This window comes from Brachyistius frenatus, unplaced genomic scaffold (assembly GCF_029030835.1).
Source record: "Brachyistius frenatus isolate BFR_SWC_R1_liver_20210118 unplaced genomic scaffold, ASM2903083v1 Contig_123, whole genome shotgun sequence".
NCBI classification, from domain to species: domain Eukaryota; kingdom Metazoa; phylum Chordata; class Actinopteri; family Embiotocidae; genus Brachyistius; species Brachyistius frenatus.
In genome coordinates this window covers 617,501-637,810 of record NW_027210722.1, presented here as the reverse complement: position 1 = coordinate 637,810, position 20,310 = coordinate 617,501, and the positions used below count along the sequence as shown (strand labels likewise).

Below are 20,310 nucleotides of genomic sequence, written 5' to 3'. Positions count from 1 at the left end.
AAAACTGACTTTATTACCAAAAATAAGTGTTAATTTCCAACCAGCGAGGCTCCGCCCACTCTCCTCTCACCATCAAAACAAACTGCTGCTAGCTAACCCACAACAACAGGAAGTGACGGGGTTTGTGGGAAATGTGGTCTTATGATGGGAATGAGGAATATGTTGAATGAGACTGAACTTAGTTTTTTGTGATGAATGAATATGATTTAAAAAGCATTTAAAGCTCTTATTGTGACAGCAGATGGAGCCTTTTGTTTTCTATATTACAGTCACAGACTGTCTGTTCTGTAAAGCTACGACACTTTTAGACACTTTTTATCACCTTGAGCCCCGTGATGGTTCTCTAAGTTCAACACAGAAAGAAAAACAGATTACAAGGCGAATATTTCTGTATGTATCTCTATGTGCAGCAGGATTATTATCACAGGAAGTCGGAACAGATTATTCTTTATCGGGTGGGACTTCAAAAAAATATTTCCTCGACTTGCAGTTTTTGCTAATTCCCGCAATTTTACCGCAAAAAAAAAATCCCTTAAAACTCACAGTTTTTAAGTAAAGCGGCGTCAAAATCAAACATTTTTGATCGCAACAAAGCACAAAAAAACGGTGAAATCCTTGACAGGAGCCTGGGTGGAACATGTTCTTTTATTGTTTAATGGCGGCTGGCAAACAGCTAATTGGTGCATTACTGCCACTGTGTGGCGGTAATAAGGCATTACTACCTGGCTTCCGGGGGGAAAAAAAAAAAAAGGGAAATATGACGAGATAATCATCACAGACTTTTTTTTATGAATATTCAAAAATAAGGACCCATCCTTAGTATAGAGTTGTCCTGTGTTGTCTTTGGATTCAGTGATGCAGATGGTAATTTTTAAATTCTACATACTGTCTTCCATTTTAAAAAAGACACAGACAGACAAGACACATCCTCCGTCTGTCCGGACGGACTGGCTTTGGCAAAACGCTCGCTCACATCAGGTAGAGTTTGGGTTACCGCGAAGGTTTGCCGAGCCAAAAAAAAAAAAAAAGGATTAGACCGAGCATCACAGGCATTGTTTTTATACATTATTAAACTTTTAAGCCACCGAGAAACCGGATTGTAAAGTAAAAAAAAAAAAGGGAATAGTGGGAAGAGAAAGTCATTATTCATCCTCAGTGCTCACACGCACCCCCACAGCTCCTTTAGCAAATCCCTCACTCAGGTTTCAAAAGATGACCGCTCACTCTGTTTCTTTTATTTTTTTTGTATTTATTTTTTTTTAACCTTGTTGAAAACCTCACCTGATTGCCGTCACCATTGGTTTATTTAGACTCCCCTCTCCCGCCCTCCCCACTGAAGTTGAAATTAAAGTTTATTTCCTCAAATTGGGTCTTTTTAAAAGGAATGGTCTTAACGAGCCATAACAAGCGGATGAATGGCTGCCTTCTCAAACTTTAAGGGTGTTATGCACCATGTCCGACTTCAAAGCCCGTCTTAACTCCACACTTTAATTGTATCTTCTTCAAGCCTGTCTGCCTGACCGCCATCTGATTCTGCTGACAACTGCACTCCTTCTCTCCTCTTTACGCTCATCCTTCTATCTCCCCATTCCTCCCTCTCCGTCCTCCTCCATCTGTCATGGCTCATCCACCCCTCCCACCCTCCTTCCTCCTCCTCCTTCCCTTTTTCTTTCCTTTTAGCTCCTCTAAAGTCGCTCCGCTACAAGTGTCAACTCAGGCACGGGCCCTAAATTACTTTTTTTTTTTTTTTTTTTTTTTTTTTTTTTTGGGGGGGGGGTAGGGTGGATGAGTGTTGACATCCAACGTTCACCCCCTTTAGCTCATGCAAACAGATTAATGCTATTTGCTCCCCACTCTATTTATTTCTCCATCTTTTTTTTTTTTTTTTTTGCTATTTCTCTCTGAGCCTACAAACAGACATTCACGCTTCTCTCCATATGGGCTTTAATTTGCCATTGTCCCCCAAGATATTCCTCGCTCAGGCTTGAGATAAAGGGATAATCACTTCAAAGGGAAGCTGAGGGTGGGGGGTGGGGGCGGGGCGGGGGTGGAGGCTGCCCCCTCCCTCCCAGCTGAAAGGAGAAGTGGACAATACGCTAATTGAGAGGGGGAACTGATCACAGGGTCTGTTCAAAGGGACGCTTGGCCACGCCCCCCCCCCCCCCTGCGCCCTCTCCCCCACTCCTTCTCCTCCCCTACCGGCACTTAATTTTATTAGTGTTTATGGTGATGCTTCAGCCAAAATTATCACTCAAAACCCACCACAACCCTTTGAACTCCCAAATATTGGGTTATTTGCAATTATCCACCCTCTTCTCTTGTTTTCTCGCTGCTATTTTAGCGCAAAGTGTAGGATTGGATAATAACACGGCGTATGGACTTTATTGTTCGCATTGTGGGAACATTTTATATACGGCAGGGCTGATGCAAATCCAAACGGTTCTTATGAAAAAGCGACAAAAAAAAATAAAAAAAGGGGGGGGGGGATACAGGCGCTGTTTGACTGATGCAACTAATGATACACCATCAAAGACTCGTGCGAAACACAGCACGAAAAGGAAAGGGCTAAAAGAAACAGTTGGGTTTTTTTCTGAACAAATTACGCCGTCATGATTTAAGTGCGTCTGCGTCCACGTGTCCTGATGCCACTGAAATGCACACTTTCTCCGTGCTGTAATTAAAGATGAGCTTCATTTCCAACGCGCCAGATGCCTTTAATTTCCCCAGAACCACGAGCTCTCAATTAGCCTCCGGGTCACCCCGTTTTATTGGGGCTCCGTAGCGAGTCAGCAGCGGCCTGCATTGTGCTTTTTTTTTTTTTTTTTTTTTTTTTTTAAAGCGTTTGGATATTCCTGTGAAATGGTTGGGGGGCCCAAACAAAGGAGGTCGGGGCAGGGTCAACATCAAAAAGGGGGCTTCTTGTGGCTACTTTACAGCACCCTCTTTCTCTTTTGTCACCGCTCAACACAAGAGCGCACATCGGAGGGGTCAACAGGTGTGGTCCCGTGGGGTCCGGGGCCGTCTTCCCCCTGATGGATTCAAATAGGCCGCGGCTTGTGTTTTAGCTGCATCTTCAGTGATCACAGAAGAAAACTGATTAAAAGCAAACGCATGCCGAATAGCCTGAACTTTACATGTCATTAGAAGCCGACTGAGCGAAGCTTCCTGCCTGTCAGCAAAATATTAAACTATCTGTGGACTCTTTTTTTTTTTTTTTTCTTTCTTTCTTTTGCAGTGAGATGTGCGGCCTAATTTAATTTGAGCAAAGATAACATCTTATCCCAAATGCGAAATATCCCACTTTTAAGATTGTCCTGCACTTCAAAAATTACATTTTATAACCCGTCTGTATCTCAATTCTCCTTTCAAAGCCGACTTTAAAGAAGTTAGCGTGCAGATAACAGTGTAGCTGCATATTTCATGGGTTTAATTTGGGGCCTCGCCGGTCAGCAGCGTGCCCCTCCGCTGACACGGCGCCAACGACACTGACCCAGTTTGTGATTTCGGGTCCCGTCGCGCGGTGTGCCAGAGGGTTTTTGTGGATTTTGTTTGTTTTACGGAGTCCTGCAGTATAAAATTTGAACGACCTCTTCATATTCACACACACGGACAAGAGAAAGATGTCTGCTGTCATACGGGTTTCTGAAAACACCGTGCAGCGAAGTAGTTTGGCAGGATGTCAGTGTAATCAGATGGACTCCTCGAAAACAAAGACTTGATGCTGTAGATATATTTCTAAGAAAGTTGGACTGTTTTAAAGTTACTCAACAGATTATGACAGAAGTAAAATATGTAAACTTAAGCACAGTACCATTTGCACCATTATTTAGCTGCATACGTGTTTTGTTTTTTTAGCTGTATATAAGTTTATTTATGTTTTATATGTCAATTTATGTCTGTTTTTGTGTTCGTACATTGAATAAGCAAGTTACAACCGTCACCCGTTGGTTTGTGAACGGCCGTTATGAAGCGGAGCCAGCGGTGGATCTGATTGGAAACCTGACCATACTACGTCCCGTCCCCTGATAATAGATGTCCCCTGATAATAGATGCTGAATGGGAGTCTATGGAGGCTTTTTGGAGCCAGCCTCTAGTGGCACTCGGTGGTATTGCAGCTTAAGACACTTCTGCATCGGCCTCATTTTTCAGACCCGAAAACTACGTCCGCTTTTAGATACGGTCTGTAGTTACAGTTACAATAAGGCTGATTCTGATTTTGAAAGTGCATCATTTAAATGAAAAGTAATATGGTCACAGGATGCAATCAACAGCCTGGAAGAGACCCTCCAACATGTGGTCAAAGATGGGACCCCAGCTGTACATCCACATGAGAGGCTGCGACACAGCACGCTCATTTCTCCATGTACAACCCCAACATGAATGAATCGGCACTCGGGGACCTCGGAGAAGTTGGATTTCATTAGTCCTCTTGTCCTGTACCATCATGAGAGTTTTGTGAATTTGAATCGTCTGACTTATATAATTATATTCTCCTTTAAAGTTTGATTTCCAACATCAAAGGGACAATATAGCCTTTGAAGTACCATGGGATTGGATCACTGTCTAACCCACTCTTTAAGATTCTGTCACAATGACATTAGGGAAGTCATGTGAATTAAAAGACTCGGAGAACAGCTCTTGCCTTTGCTCTGTGTCCAATTTCAATCAAAATGTCATGCTGTGCCATTTTCCCCCGCATGTTCGACTGGCAAGTGTGTTCGGGTTGACATCTTTGTGGCTCCTATCCTGTGACTAATATGTGAAATTATTCGACAAGTTGTCAAAGAAGGGCTTTAACGTAAGAGTTTCAAATCATTGTGGACGTTGTTAAAAATTATTTTATACAGCAAGTAGTTCCGACCCAGAGATCTGACTGGTCAATTGTACGTACAAAATATCACTCCACCAACTGAATGGGAATATATAATTGGAATTGAATTTCATATAAAATGCAATATAATGTTGTTTTTACTTGTTGCAGATCTATTAAATGTGACCCATTTGGTGAAATCGGTTCTCACTTGGTCCTTTTTTGTCGCTCCCAGCACCCGTACCGTAACACCACTGACATTCGCGCACTTAAAATCCTAGCGGCGGCTAGCTGGACCGGTTTGGTTTTAACACGTGACGCGGCGCTAAAATCTTAAAAATACACGAGTCCATCGATATCTTTTTTTCAGCAGATATCTTGGTTACAACCAGACTGAGCTAGCTAAGCAGTTTGGTGTTCCTGTGTGCTGTATTTATTCAGTTTGAGAAACCATCTCCAGAAACCAATAAAACGGACTAGAAATCCTCTCCGTTGCTAGGGTCGTTGCTAAGCGTCGGACTACTTCCTGGTAGTGGTAAACAATGCTTACGTTACATTTGCTTCAACCGGACGCCACCGATTGTTTTCCAGTTCTTAGTCGTACCCCCGTGTGTTGCCGTGGAAACGGAGATCACGCCAACAAAAAGTTGTATATTTTTAAGAATGAATTGCCCCGCAAGATTAATACATTTGATTACATATTTTACATACTTTATTTAGTTGGTAACTTCAGTTGGTATAGTCGCAGTATAACACTAATGAACAGTGAACTAATGATAATATTGCTTAATTTAACCACTGTATTCCTGGCTTGTCACTCCTATTACTCTGGTGTATCTGCCATTTAGATGTAATATTAGAAGAATTACACGAACAGAAGCTGCTCAGACTTCTTTTTTTTTTTATGCATAGAAAAATCTCCCTATAGCTACAGGTGATAAAAAAAAAAACTTTAAAAAAACAACAACTAGAGAATGAATGTGTAAATGTACTCAGAAAGGCTTCTCCTATGCCACCTAAGCCCGGTCCTGTCGCTGGGAAGAGGCCACGGGCGACTGAAGTATTGCTTTTGTTTGCTTTTGTGTTGAAACTTTGTGGAGTAACAGACGGACTGTGAGAATAAAAACGCTATTGGCGCGGGCAGATCACTTACTTGTGACGCTCCAAAGCCCTCGGGGGGAGTTGGCTCGAGATTCCTTCTTTGATAAGGTCCTGGCACACGGCTAAACACTGGCCCGGTCTAGAAAAGTTAGTGAACGCGTAAACGCCACCGTGTGCCGATTGAAAACGACACGATTAAATCTACGATGTCATTTTGTAACGTTCCCGCTCGTTTGTCGTCATTGTTAACACGTTTAAATAGCGTTTATTTGGTCGTTTGTGGCGAAGACGAGCCGCTGTGTTTTTATGCATCTTCCGGGACCAGGCCGGCGGCTCCCCGGCTTTGAAGTCTCACAGTTTAAACCTTTAGCCCACTTGGTGTAGAAAAGAGCCCGGAGGGTTTTCAACTGCTTGCCGTGACTTCTTGAGACACTACCTGGGGAGAAGAAGTCGGGAAGGGGAATACAATAAATTTAAAAAAAAAAAAAAAATTTAAAAAAGAAAGAAAGAAAGAAAGACGAAGGTCTTTTTTTTCTTATTCAAACTGTCCGATGTGAGGCGGGACGGGGCGCAGCGGCGGCGGCGGCGGCGGCAGCAGCGGGGTTAGGGTTGGCTGTTGTTCGGGACTACTTTATACTTTTGTAGTGACCGGGGAGGGTCCTCCGCGCTCACACGGATGGTAAGTTGTCGGGAAAGCTGTTCCACAGGCCCCCTCTCATGGCCGCTTTGATGTGCTGCTGCCGAGCTTTGAAGTTGAGAAATGCGGGCTGTGTTTCTTGTTTGTGGGCGAGAAAATACGGTGAGATAGATAAGAAGCTTATGTGTGTGTGCGCGCGTGTGTGCGCGCGCGTGTGTGCGTAGACGAATATTTGTCGGGTGGTGCGTCTTTTTTTTTTTTTTTTTTTTTTTGGCTGGGAAAAATAAGTGGGATGTCAGAGCTCCCTCCTCCTCCTCCTCCTCTTCCTCCTCCTTCCTCTTTTTTTTTTTTACCTCCTCCAGATTTTGACACCCCCAGTGATCTACATAGGGACTGAGCCTTCCTCCTCTGAGGTCAGTTGTTGAATGGGACAGGGTACATTAAACTACGTGTGGCACGGCGCAGGCTTCAAATAGTCCGTCGGTGATTTGATTATTTTTTGTTGTTGTTGTTGCTCTTTTTCGTGCGTGCTGGATTACTGCTCGGAGAGTTTTGGGGAGGTTTTTTTTTTTTTTTTCTTCTTTTTTTTGGGGACTAAAAAAAAATGGAGGAATAGTTGAACTTTTTGGTGTTTTTTTTTTTTTGCTTGGATCTTCCTTTTTGCGATGGTAGGTCGGTTTTCATCCGTTGGATTTTACACTTGGTTGTGTGGTTAAATTATTATGTGGCGTTTTTAAGAGGGGAATCCGCTCTTCTTCTTCTTTTTTTTTTTTTTTCATTATTATCATTTTTTTTTTCTTCATTTTTGCGGGTAAAACGGGCTGCAGTCGCTTCACTTTTTTTGGGGGGGGGGGGGGGCGCGCTGAGGCTCCGGTTAAAAACGGCTCCGGTACCGGATGATGGTTTTCCTCCACAACACCTTTTTGCCTTTAGATCAGTTCTTCTCTTTTTCTCTCTCTCTCTCGCGTTGGTAGTTCAGACACGTTGCCGGGGCTGTGGCTTGAATAATGCGCCGTAATAACCTTCTTAGGGGCAGATATTAAGGCCGATTGATCGCTTTACATTTATGCACGAGCGACCGGCTTCTCCCGCAGGGGCTTTTTTTTTTTTTTTTTTTTTTTTTTTTTTGGTTACCCCCTCGCAAGTTACAACGTTTAAGGTCATTGTGGTGCAGATCAGATGCTCTACGTTATCTGGGACGGTGAGGACGTGTGTGTGTGTGTGTGTGTGTGTGTGTGTGTGTGTGTGTGTGTGTGTGTGTGTGCGTGTGTGTGTGATGCAGACGGGTAGGGTACGGTCGTCCGAAACAGATTGGGAATTAATTGGAGTTGAAGCCTGTGACATGGACTCGTTAGGAAAACACGTGTAAGCCACAGTTGTGAGAATCGGGTTTGTTGAGCAGCGAGGCAGTGTGGGATGATTATTCTTGTAAAAAAAAAAAAAAAACGTGTTTTGATGTGGCACATCAATGCACGTTGAGAATGTAGGCTGCAGTTGATCTCTCATTTAGATTATAAATAGATAAATGAAACGGGGGGGGAGAAAAAAAAAAGCAAAAAAAAAAAAGCCTTTCATAGCTTCTTTCTCTGTGAACCCGGCCAGGGTTTTTTTTTTTTTTGAAAAGGACTGTTTACTTGATGTGTTTCTTTGAAGTTCAGCAGGATCTGGCTTTGATTAGATCAATACTTTGTGTTTCAGAGTGAAGAGGAGCTGAGAAGCTCCCCCGCTGCTTTTAGAGAGTGAGGAGGATTAGGCTGGAGCTCAGTGGAGGCACGACGGCACTCTCACACGGCAACCGGAGCTGGAGCCATGAGCAGGGCGCTTACGGAGCACATCGGCAGTAGCTTCCGAGAAGATGCTCCTCGTCCTCCGGTACCGGGGGAGGAAGGAGAGGCGTCATGCTGCAACCCCGGCAGATCTGCCAAAATGAGAACCCAGAGCAAGGTTAAGGAGACGCCGGCCGCCGCCGCCGCCGCCGCGCCTCCCGGCTCCACGCTGCGGAGGAACGAGGATGGACTCGGGGAGCCGGAGGGCAGCGCGTCCCCGGACTCGCCCCTCGTCCGGTGGACAAAGTCCCTGCATTTTCTGCTGGGCGACCGAGACGGCGCTCACCTCTTCAAGACCTTCTTGGAGCGGGAGAACTGCGTGGACACTTTGGACTTTTGGTTCGCCTGCAACGGCTTCCGGCAGATGGACTTAAAGGATACCAAAACGCTGCGAGTTGCCAAAGTTATTTTCAAGCGGTACATCGAGAACAACAGCATCGTCGCCAAGCAGCTGAAACCGGCCACCAAGACCTTCATAAAGGATAGTATCAAGAAGCAGCAGATCGACTCGGCCATGTTCGACCAGGCGCAGACGGAGATCCAGTCCAACATGGAGGAGAACGCCTACCAGATGTTCCTGACCTCTGACATATACCTCGAATACGTGCGCACCGGTTGCGAGAACGCAGCCTACATGAACCACGCCGGTCTGGGCAGCCTCAAGCTCATGTGCGGATACCTTCCTCCCCTCATAGAGGAAGAGGAGTGGAGTTGTAACGACCTGAAGGCGAAAGCGTTGGGCTCCGTGGTGGGACTGTCCACGAAGAACCTGAGGGCTACCGCGACCATCCGGACGGCCGCCGAGGTGCTGGAGAACAGCTGCAGGTAAGCTCACCTGGGTAGTCTTCATCACAGTGTGTGTTGTGTGTGCGTGTGCGTGTGCGTGTGCGGTTTACTCCGAGGTAGAGGCAGCTGATCAAAGGGTCTCGGAGGAACATGCCTCTATGTTTGTGCCCCCCTGCCTTGCAGTTAGCGGAGGGGCGGGGTGGCGACCAAACATCAATGCATCCGAGCCTTCCTTTTAAGTAAACGCCGTCTCGCAGGCAGGCGGCCCTCTGCTGGCTCGCTCAAGTTACCTCTCCTTTGAAAAAAAAAAAAAAAAAAAAAAAAAAAACCTTTTCCTCCAGTTCGGCAACGAGCCTCGCGACCCGCCGCGGCGAACAACACCGAACAGCGCGGGCGCTATTGTAAAGTTGCTCTTAAGCCACCCAGTTATTGTACCCTGTCACAAAAAAAAAAAAAAAAAAAAAAAAAAACTCCTCATAATCCACAGAGAGATGCTGATGCAGAGTTTAAAAAAATAAAAATAAATAAATAAATAAAAAATAAAAAAGGAGCTCGTGCAGCCGGTCTCATGCCAAGCGGAGATATTGTTCTCTGTTGGTCGGAGATGAAAGCCGAGCTGTTTGTGGAAAGTGTTCGGTTTCTTTTATCTTTAAGGAGCTCGTCCCACACGTTGTCCAACAGCTGAAATCAGTTTTTTTTTTTTTTTTTTTTTTTTTCTCAAGCCAGGAACAATTTCACAAACTGGATTTTATGCATGAGCCTGCATCAAAGGCTGCTTAAAAAAAAAAAAAAAAAGTTTCTTTCTCTCCTCTCTCTCTCAACTACTTTGTCAAAACCTCTCAGTGATAATCGCATCCAGATGTGAGGACGAGGTCCCCGTAGCACGAGAGATAATCAATACTTTCCCCGTCGGGTTATCCAAGCGGAATAGACTTTATTAATAATAGTGCATTAAACTAATGGTGTAATAACTGGGGCTGAATGGCTCCCCCGAGGACGCTCTCCTGCACGTGAGCAGATGTCAGATGGAATCAGAGCACGTTGGAAGTGGCCATGTTGAGTTCAGGGAACCAATAAGCAGCGGGTTTGTTGACATGTGGGCATCTGCTGCTCTCCCGGTGTGATCCCCTGCATTCTTGTTTTTCACTGAAAGAAAGGAGGGGAGAGGAGGGGTTGTGGGGGGGGGGGGGAGGGAGGTGAGGGAGCTCCCCCTTCCTGCCCCTCACCATCTCTTTAGGTCAACCAATTTCCATCTCAAACATGTGGAACTAATTTTGCCACTGCACAGATTCTTCTTTTCTTTTCTTTTCTTTTCTTTTCTTTTCTTTTCTTTTCTTTTTTTTCCTTTTCCTCCCCTCTCCGTCTTTTTTTTGAGAAACACTCCGCACACAAAAGTGACAGAAGAACACAACAACAACAACAACAACAACATCCTGGGCTCCAACCCACCCATCATCCCAACACTTCGCCAGTGTTTTCCTTCCTCTCTCTTTTTATTTTCTGTCCAGCACTTTTATCTCGGAGACTGAGCATGCTTTGGAGGGAGACAGGAAAGGGAGGGTTGAGGGGGGGGGGGGGATCATGAAAGAAAGAAAAGAGATGGAGAAGGAGAGCAGGGTGAGGTGTGTGTGTGTGGGGGGGGGGAGTGGAGAGCCCAGCTGTGCTAAATACCTGACTCTTTGCATGGACCTTCCAAAGGTCAGGTTTGTGCTCGGGGCCTTCGGCTTTAGTCATGCTGGGGTTCTCCTCAGCACTCCCGGCAGAAGGCTTTCTCATAAAGAAAGGGGCCCTCCTTCCCCCTTTCCCCCCCCTCGCTCCTTCTCACTCCCTCTCTAAAGCTCAAGTTCCCCCTTCCTCCTCCTCCTCCTCCTCCTCTTCACTACCGGAGCAGGAATGCAACACAGCAGGAGAGAGTAAAAAGACAGAGACAGAGGGAGAGAGAGTTGGGAAAGGAGGGGCCCCCAGACTGGATGATAGGGAGAGGAGGGAGAGATAAAAGTGAGGAGAAGAACAGTCGGGAGAGTGGGAGAGAGCGGGGAGGATGGAGGATGGGCCTGGCCCAAAACAAAAGGGCTGGAGAGGTAAGCAGACCAGAGAGAAAGAAGGCTAAAGCTCTGCGGTTCATTCATTTCATCCACCCGCTCCCACACTCCCAGCCCCTTAAACCACCTCACAACTCATAATCCTTCAAAGAAGAAGCCTTCCCAGCAGGCCTCAAAACTCTCTTAAAACGTGACTTGAAACCTGCAGAGAACATCCACGAAACAAACTCCCAGCTATCCGAGAAAAGAGAAAAAATAAATGTCGCCTTAAGTCCCCCACTACAACCCAGATGCTCCGCCCACCCCCAAACAGGAAGAAACCTCGGGACAGAACCAGGATCGAAGGGAGGTTGTTCCCCCCCTCCCCCCACCTTCCTTCTGTCGGAGGTTTCTTCTTCCTGTTAAAAGAAAGTTCTTCCCTTCCCTCTGTCAGGGGGGTTTCTCGCCCTCAAAGAGAACGTTTTTTTTTTTTTTTTTTCTTCCTAGCTTAAGTGGGAATAGTTGAATTGTTGGGTTCCTCTGTTCACGTCACATTGTAGCTCACGTGTCCGCGGGTCTGTTGTTGACAGGTCCCACCGCCGAGGAGACCCCGCCAGCCCCTACTTCGTCAACTCCGGCTACATCTTCGCCCCCGCCACCAGTGCCAACGACAGCGAGATCTCCAGCGATGCCACGACGGACGACTCCATGTCTATGACAGACAGCAGTGTGTAAGTGGTTTTAACTTCTTCTTCTTCTTCTTCCTTTTCTTCTTTTTTTGTTAAAAACCAAAAAGCTGGTTAATCAGTTTCGTTACGACCCAGCTGGCTCCGCGGCCAGAGCTCGGAGTTGGTTTTATTATTTCCAAGTTATCTAAACGGGCCTGGAACAGATTTCAGTCGACACCTTTCCGGGAAAAAAGGTCTCGGGGTGTGAAGAAAAATATTTTGGCCTTCGACTTATTTCTCATGGGGGGGGGGGGCTGTTGCGAAATAATGGTCCTTAATGTATTTTAATTGTCCTCCGCGATCGACTCCAGGTAACTCTGTTAACGTGTAGCCGGGGCCTCCGGGGAGATAACTCTGGGAAAGTCATTACGTCTGAGGACCTTTTGAAGTTTATTCTGATGCTGGAGAAGAGCGTCTTGATGTGGGCGGGGGCGTCGCCTCCTTTTCCTCCCAAGTTGACGTGTATCCATCCCACCCACCCTTCTGCCACAACACACTTGTTTTTTTTTTTGTGTGTTTTTTTTTTGTTTTTTTGTTTTTTCATATTATCTAATCGCTATTTCCCTTTGAAGAGCTGAGAGGAAGGGGGGAGGGGGAGTGTGGAGGAGGAGGAGGAGGGGGCGGGGGGGGGGGTGGCCGTTCGGGCCTCAAGACAAACTCATTGAAAAATGTTGGCAGCGAATGAAAGAAGGCTCACTCACATGGTAGGTCGGTTTCCTGCCACCGGCCTCCGCGGGCGTGCTGAGATCATGTGTCTGCGAGGCTTTCGCAGGGGTTACTCATTTCTTAAGACCCTGGGACAAGACATGAGGAGCCTACTCCCACCCCACCCCTCTCCCGACCAGACTGGGACACCCCCCTCCCCACACACACACACCCTCAGTAAAAAAAAAAAAAAAAATCACCTCCACCCCTCCACGGCCAGCAGCGGGAGTGTCGAGGCTCGGGGAGTGCAAGGCAGTGAGAAAATAAAGTGCACGGAGTATAAAGGGCTTAACTGAATCGCTTTCAGCCTATTGTTAGGTGAGGGGAGCTTAGCGGGATAAGAGGGTGGCTGGCTGCTTTGAAAATGACTTGCACAACTGAATAGGAGATCCCCATAAAGTACGGGCCCGTGAAAAACCATGAAAGTTTTGCCCCCTCCGACCGGGCCGGGACAAAGCGGCCTGGCCCGTCACGTGTTGCAGCGCAGGGCGGGGAACGGTTCGGACCGATTAAAAAAAACAAAAACATGAAAGTTGGTGAGCTGCGTTTGGGACTTTGGGGCTGTTGAGTTTTGCTGTTTATTTATTTTTTATAGAGTTTCCTGGTGATGCAGGAGCAGTTTGATTCTGGTACGAGATCCCTCTCACAGGTGATGTCAGCAGCCCGACTTGCAGAAAGAAAGAAAAAGTTGAATAATTGCTGAAGAGCATCGTTGTGTCAAAGTCATATTCCCTTTGACGTCCTCGTCCCGAACCGTCGTCTCTCTGCTGCGTCTCTTCTCTCTCAATCGAAAGAACAATTTGATTTGTGCGTCCTTTTATAGCGCTTAAAAGACACTGCAAATTTGAATCTCATTTCCCAGATAAAGAACAAGAAGAGAAGGATTTGGGAAGAGGGTGTGTGTGTGTGTGTGTGTGTGTGTGTGTGTGTGTGTGTGTGTGTGTGTGTGTGTGTGTGTGTGAAGAAGGGATGTGGGGGGATTTTTTTTTTTTTTCTTCTCTTTTTGCTTATATCTTATTTATGGATTTACTTGGACGCTGGGGAATGCTGCTGCACCAACTTCAAACATTACCTTATCTTACAAACCAGCCTTTTGATGTTGCCGAGATCAGAGGCTCGCAGCGGAGCGCTTGCCAAACGAAGATGGCAGCGGGTGCATATGTGCATGAGTGTGAGATTTCAAAGAGGCAGCAGAAAAAGTAGCGTTTGGGCTAGGTCAGACACTTCTGAGCAGCCAAAACGGCCAAGATAATTGGCCCAGCTTAAGTAGCAACTGACTGGAAAAAGCCGGCAGACAGAATGAATAACGGCGAATGAGATTCCCAGAATAAACGCCTAATTGTCCGGAGACTTCTGGTATTCCGAAGTTATATCTCTATTTTCATATTAATATATCAGAGCTACAAAGACGGCAGCGTTAGCCTTCAGCTGCTGAGGTTAGCGCTGACTCCCCTGCCTGTTGAATCGCTGCTGTCAGAGTGGACGTGATGTCATCTGATCAGCAGGGCTTCCCCTTTTGAAGCCCTCGCTCCGAGCTTTAGCATATCTCCTCCATTGTCCCGGAGTTGTTTTTGTGATGTGTGGTATTTTTTTTTTTTTCGTCGCCTTCTGCTTCAAGGGGCTCTCCCGCCACCCCGCCCCACTCCCCCACCGGCCCTTTTGATTCAGCAGTAATGTGCCTGCTCGGCGATTACAGGGTGGTGGTTGTCGGTCACTTCAATGACGAGCTGCCTCCTCGGCGCTCTTCTTCCACAGAGACGTTGGCTAATGTAGCCGAGAGGCTTTTTTTTTTTTTTTTGGTAGATCTCGGCGTGATACGCACGTCCACCGAATTTTGTACAATTCTAATAATTGCTTGCATTATATTAGGATTAAGCCTAATAAGCTCCTAACTGTGTGCTGTCCTCCGCAGAGATGGCGTCCCTCCGTACAAGCTGGGCACCAAGAAGCTGCTGCAGAGAGAAATCCACCGCAGCGTCAAGATCAACGGCCAGGTTACGCTCCCCCACTTCCCCGTGAGTCCTACTTCCTCAACTTCCGCTTCCTGTCTCGCTGTTTCCTCCTTTCTTTCTTTCTTTCTTTTGATTTTATAATCTGATATAAAAACTTTTCCCTCAAGGAGTTCTGCTTTATTTTATTCATTTATTTATTTTCACGAGCTGCTGTTGTGACAGAATACTATATTTCATTCCCCCCGCTTCGTTTCGTATAAAAAAAAAAAAGAAGAAAAAGTCGGGGTAAATGAAAGGCGGGGAATTTGCATACCGCTTCTTCTTCTGCAAGCCTCTTCCTCCTCTTCCTCCTCCTCCTCCTCCTCCTCTCCCCCCATCCCAACTTCTGTAGGGCTGTTAATATAAACTGGTGTTGTCAGCTCTCTAACTGTATGTCACAAAGCATCATCTGTGGTGTAGTTAATAAACATCACAACAGTCCAGCACGCCGTCCCGTCAGTATTTGGGTCAGACACTTTGTGCCTCTTTCAATTCAGGATCTTTTTTTTTTTGGACCCGCTCCAGTTGTTTGTGAGCAGCTTTAAGGAAGTGGGTCAGAACAGACTGACACAGGTTAGGAGGTGAGGAAGCAGGGAGATAAATCCTTTTGTCTTCATATCCAAACACAGGTGTGTGTGTGTGTGTGTGTGTCTGTCTGTCTGTCTGTCTGTGTGTCTGCGTGTGTGTGTGTGTGTGTGTGTGTGTGTGTGTGTGTGTGTGTGTGTGTGTGTGTGTGTGTTTTCTCTCTTCCTCTCCCTCTCTCTGTCTCTGTCTCTCTTTTCCTTTCCCACTTGCACTCCTTTAATGTCTCCCTCCTGATTTGGAGATGGCTCCGTCTCCCATGATGCACCAGCCCCAGGCAGCGGGGGCCCCGTGCAGGGCTGGCGCTCCTTTGCCAGCAGCCCCGCTCGCCTTTCTTCTTCTTCCCCTTCATCGTGTCTACAAAGAGATGAGAGGAACAACAAAAAAAAACAAAAAAAAAGAGAGAGGGAAAAAAAAAAAAGAGAGAGTCAAAATCAAGAAAGCCAGTGTGCCAAATAACAAAAAAAAAAAAGTAAGAAAGGAAAGGGAGAGCGAGAGAGAGAGAGAGAGAGAGAGAAGCCGGTGCATATAGTTAAAGAAAAAGGAGGATAATGTGACTAGAGTACCTCTGAGCTGCCCTGCATGCAGCCGGGAAATAAATTACTACTTCCCCTCAGATCTCGCCAGTATTTGACTCCTCCATCCTCTTTCCCTCCTCCGTCGCCACTTCACGAACGCACATCTCAATTCTCTTCCTCCCTTTTTTTTTTTTTTTCATGCTGTTAATTTTGTCTCCCTCTCCCTGCCTCTTCTTCTTCTTCTTCTTCTTCTTCTTCTTCTTCTTCTTCTTCTTCTTCTTCTTCTTCTTCTTCTTCTTCTTCTTCTCCTCCTCTCCTCTCCTCTCCGTCGATATCTGGCTTTTATTCGGAGATTTAAAGCCGCGTGTCCCTCCCACCCCTAGTGTGCGTTTGATGTTTGACAAGGGCCCTTTGAAGTGTGCTGACTTCAGAGGCTGCCTGGCTGATGGCTTGGTCGGGCTACAGAGGGTGCAGGCAGGGGGCCTCCCCTCCGAGCGAGACCAACTGCTACCCCGCCACTGCTACCCCCTTCTCCCCTCCTCCCTTTCGCCCGGCAGCCTGGCACCGCCAAGGGCAGCGGGCATGAGGAGATGTGGGGAGGAGGTTCAGGTTAGCTGGAGGGCGAGGGCATGTGGATTAGGCCCCCTTTTTTTTTTTTTTTTTTTTTTGGAAGAGTCGCAGGCTTTTTTGGAACAAGATAGGATTAGGGCAAGGGCAACGGATTAATGCACCATATTGCATCCGTCACAAACACTGAGCAGTCACACATTAAAAACTGTGTTGTTCGCCCTGCAGAGGACACACCGGCTGCCCAAGGAGATGACCCCCGTGGAGCCCTCGGCCTTCGCCGCCCAGCTCATCGCCCGGCTGGAGAAGCTGAAGCGAGAGCAGGACACGATGAGCTCGCTGGAGGAGAGGCTGCAGCAGATCCAGGAGGTACGCGCGCTCGAGAAACATCTGCATCACACCGCAGAAGTCTTCACTTCAGCGTGTCGAAGAACAGGGTGCCGACCAGGGGATTTAAAAGTCTGCCTCGGTTTAGCTTCCCCTCTCCGTCCTCCCCGATCTTCATCTAGGGGGAAACTTTCAAACTTATGTTTCGAGACACACTTGAAGCTCCTTCAAATAGTTCGCGCTTAGTTCCTCTCCAGTGGCACGTTTGCTGAATATGTGTAGTGCCAGTCTCTTTGTGAGGCGCAGGCACACTCTGCATTATAGATGAAGCGCACCCAAAGCCTGTTAGCGAAGATAACAGTGCGGCAAAAAGGAAAACTCGAATCAAGTTATCCCGCCGTTTGCTCTGGCTGACTTCAGAGGACGATAGATGGGAGTTGGTGGAAGCCGAGTTCCTCCGCCGGCTGCGGCTGTGTGTTAACTTTCTCCAACATCTTTGTTTTCCGTCCAGGAGGAGGAGCGGGAGGAGAGCAGCGACCTCGGCGGCACCTCCCTCCACCACCCGCTGCTCCCGTCTGGTGGTCAGTGTGAGGAGGACCCGCAGGCCATCCTGGACGAGCACCTGTCTCGCGTCCTGAAGACGCCGGGCTGCCAGTCGCCGGGCGTGGCGCGCCACTCGCCGCGCTCGCGCTCCCCGGACCGGACGGGCACCGCCGTGGTGTCCTCCGGGTCCTTCTTCGGCACTTACCCGGAGGCCGCCAAGGTCCTGATGACGGGCCGGCAGTCCACCAAGCACATCCACCACCACTACATCCACCATCACCACGCTGGGCCCAAGACCAAGGAGCAGATCGAGGCCGAGGCGGCTCAGCGCGTGCATTGCCTCTGCCCTCAAGGGGGCGCCAATTATTCCGACTTCAGCCCTAAGTGAGTGGAACCACGTAAGCCCCGCCTCCATACCTTTTAAACCTGTCGCGTCTCTGGTCCTAACCTGCCTCTCCTCCGTCCTCCAGTCGCTGCAGCACTTTGTCCAGACGGCCCGTCAAGGCCTCCGATGAGGGCGTGTCCTCGCCTCGCCTTCCCCTCGTCGCCACCGACCGCTCGCAGAATGTTTGGCAGTGGATCTTAGAGAGCGAGAGGCAGGGCAAGCACAAGCCACACAGGTAAGAGCCACAATATCACCTGTACCGCCGAGCTCTGGTTTTTCTCCCTTTAAAGAGGAGTTTTTTCCTCCTTGCTTACGTGGGAATTGTTGGGTTCCTCTGTATGATGCTGTAAAGTTCTGTTTTGAAGACTTTGCTGTGTTAGGTACCATGAAATAGCCTGTGTTCTCATTTTGGCGCCATATAATCACAAACCGACAGGTGACGTCATTGCTGGTTGCTGATTGGTTCTAACCAACCTTTTTTTTTTCTTTTTTTTTTTTTTTTTTATCTTACCAGCACACAAGGTCTGAAGAAGTCCAACCCGCTCGAGTCCAAGGCCCCGCCCGGTCGGACCAACTCCTCCTGGGGCGGCGGCGGCATCGGCAACGGGGCGCACCTCCGCGGCCATCACCCGGGCCACCCTTTCATCCAGGACCCGGCCATGCCTCCCCTCCCCCCGCCCAACACCCTGGCCCAGCTGGAGGAGGCCTGCCGCCGCCTGGAGGAGGTCTCCAAGCCTCCGAAACAAAGGTAGAGACTCCCGGTCTGACTGAGCCACACGTCCAGTGGGGTCCTCTTCATGCCGATATGAGTTCTGATCAGTTATTGATCTCCGTCGTTGTGACAGGCATTTAGCAGCAGCCGGCAGCCTTCAGAGAGACAGGAGCCACCCGGCAGCAGCCTTCCCCTCCGGAGGCAGCTCCGTCTCCAGCACCGGACTCCCAGTAGACGAGTAAGCCTCTCCCCTCCTTCTCCTCTCACTACACAACACAGCCCCACTCAAGTCCCTTGTTCCTCCTTCCTGCCTCGATCACTCTCCACTTTTACAAATCTCATTCTTCACTCGGATCCTTATAAAAAAACATATATATATATATATATATTTTTGGGAGCTGGTGTGTTTCGCCCTCTTCCTCACAGATTTGCTCGCTCTCCCCTTCAAAGAGAGATGCAGTGAGTCAGCACAGCTTCGTCTTTGAACTCCTCTTCTCTCACTTTTTAATCATTTAAGATTAAAACATGCTTTAATATGGGATCCTAAACTCCACCACCCATCTCCCAACACACACACACACACACACACACACACACACACACACACACACACACACACACACACACACACACACACACACACACACACACACACACACACACACACACACACACACACACACACTCGCCACGGGAGCCAAACAAAGATGTGTTGAGTAGCCCCTGGTTATCCACAAGCATCAGCCCCCTTCACTTCACGTTTGCTTGTTGTTCTGTGGATGTTTAACTCTTTTAGTTGTAATGAAACCTGTTTTGATTTTCGGTCCTGCAGGTCTAAGGAGCTGGTGGTCACCTACTTCTTCTGTGGCGAGGAGATCCCGTATCGCAGCATGATGAAGACCCACTGCCTCACCCTGGGTCACTTCAAGGAACAGCTCAGCAAGAAAGGCAACTACAGGTAAATATTCAGCAGGTCACACATCACACAGCGGCTGTAGAGGGCTCACTTTTCTATGTATGGATCACAGACTGTGTATAAAAGTGGAAGACTGAAAGATGAGGCCGATGCAGAAGTGTCTTAAGCTGCAATACCACCGAGCGCCACTAGAGGTCGGCTCCATAGACTCCCAACTTCTCTCATGAAATACAAAGACAATAATATTTCTCCACGAGTTATCTCAGTGTTGTTAACGAAAGTCCTTCCTTCTTATTAGTTTTCTGGCAGTCCGTCTGAAAATAATCCCGTCATTAATTAGAAAATAAGCTTCTAATAGATGTGTTTTTACTGGCGTGTCTGTTTGATTGACAGGCCTGTGGTGCAGTCAGGTTACAGGCCTTTCAATCAAACGCCCCCAAAAACACGTCTTTTTGAAGCTTATTTTCTAATTAATGACGGGATTATTTTCAGACGGACCGCCAGAAAACTAATAAGAAGGAGCGACTCGTGGAGAAATATTATTGACTTCATATTTCATGAGAGAAGTTGAATGGGAGTCTATGGAGGCTTTTTGGAGCCGACCTCTAGTGGCACTCGGTGGTATTGCAGCTTAAGGCACTTAGTCTCATTTTTCAGACCTGGAAGCTACGAACACTTTAATATACAGTCTTGTGGACTAAATCTGAACTGGAGGCTTCATAACGTTCACAAACCAACGGGTGACGTCTCTGCTGGTTGCTGCTTGTTATGGATGTGCGGTCTTGTTATTCTACTGCTACGTGTGAAATACTGGAGGCTGATAGTTGAAAAGAAAACTGGGCTGATCCACTGTAGTCAGAGCTTACAGAGGGAGAGTGGGGAGGTGGGGGGGGGGGTTTCTGGAGTGAATTTTTTTTCTCACATCTGGTTCTGATTTCCATGCTAAGGCAGCCTTAATAAATATGGCTTTGAAGCCCGGGCCATTTTATTTTGTGCACAAAGACCATAGCAGGGCCCTCAGATTCCTCCTCCACACTGTTGCATCAGGCGTTCAAATCAAAACGCTGTGAGCAGCATCTTCTGTTAGCGTCAAACCACGGGTAGGGGAGGAAGGAGGGGGGTAATTTAGAATATAACAGCCAATCACAGTCCAGG

General features: G+C 47.6%; 1 protein-coding gene across 1 annotated transcript in view; it reads left to right on the top strand.

The window, feature by feature from the left end:
- The window catches only part of LOC138629900 (axin-2-like), a 35,487-nt gene that overhangs the window by 12,356 nt on the left and 2,821 nt on the right, over nucleotides 1–20,310 (top strand). Inside the window, exons 2-10 of the mRNA XM_069713886.1 lie at nucleotides 8,247–9,199; nucleotides 11,772–11,912; nucleotides 14,527–14,629; nucleotides 16,501–16,641; nucleotides 17,111–17,526; nucleotides 17,613–17,762; nucleotides 18,042–18,275; nucleotides 18,373–18,477; nucleotides 19,072–19,197. Of these exons, the coding sequence (XP_069569987.1) occupies nucleotides 8,358–9,199; nucleotides 11,772–11,912; nucleotides 14,527–14,629; nucleotides 16,501–16,641; nucleotides 17,111–17,526; nucleotides 17,613–17,762; nucleotides 18,042–18,275; nucleotides 18,373–18,477; nucleotides 19,072–19,197 (2,258 nt within the window). The 5' untranslated portion in view covers nucleotides 8,247–8,357. The remainder of the gene's footprint in view (nucleotides 1–8,246; nucleotides 9,200–11,771; nucleotides 11,913–14,526; nucleotides 14,630–16,500; nucleotides 16,642–17,110; nucleotides 17,527–17,612; nucleotides 17,763–18,041; nucleotides 18,276–18,372; nucleotides 18,478–19,071; nucleotides 19,198–20,310) is intronic.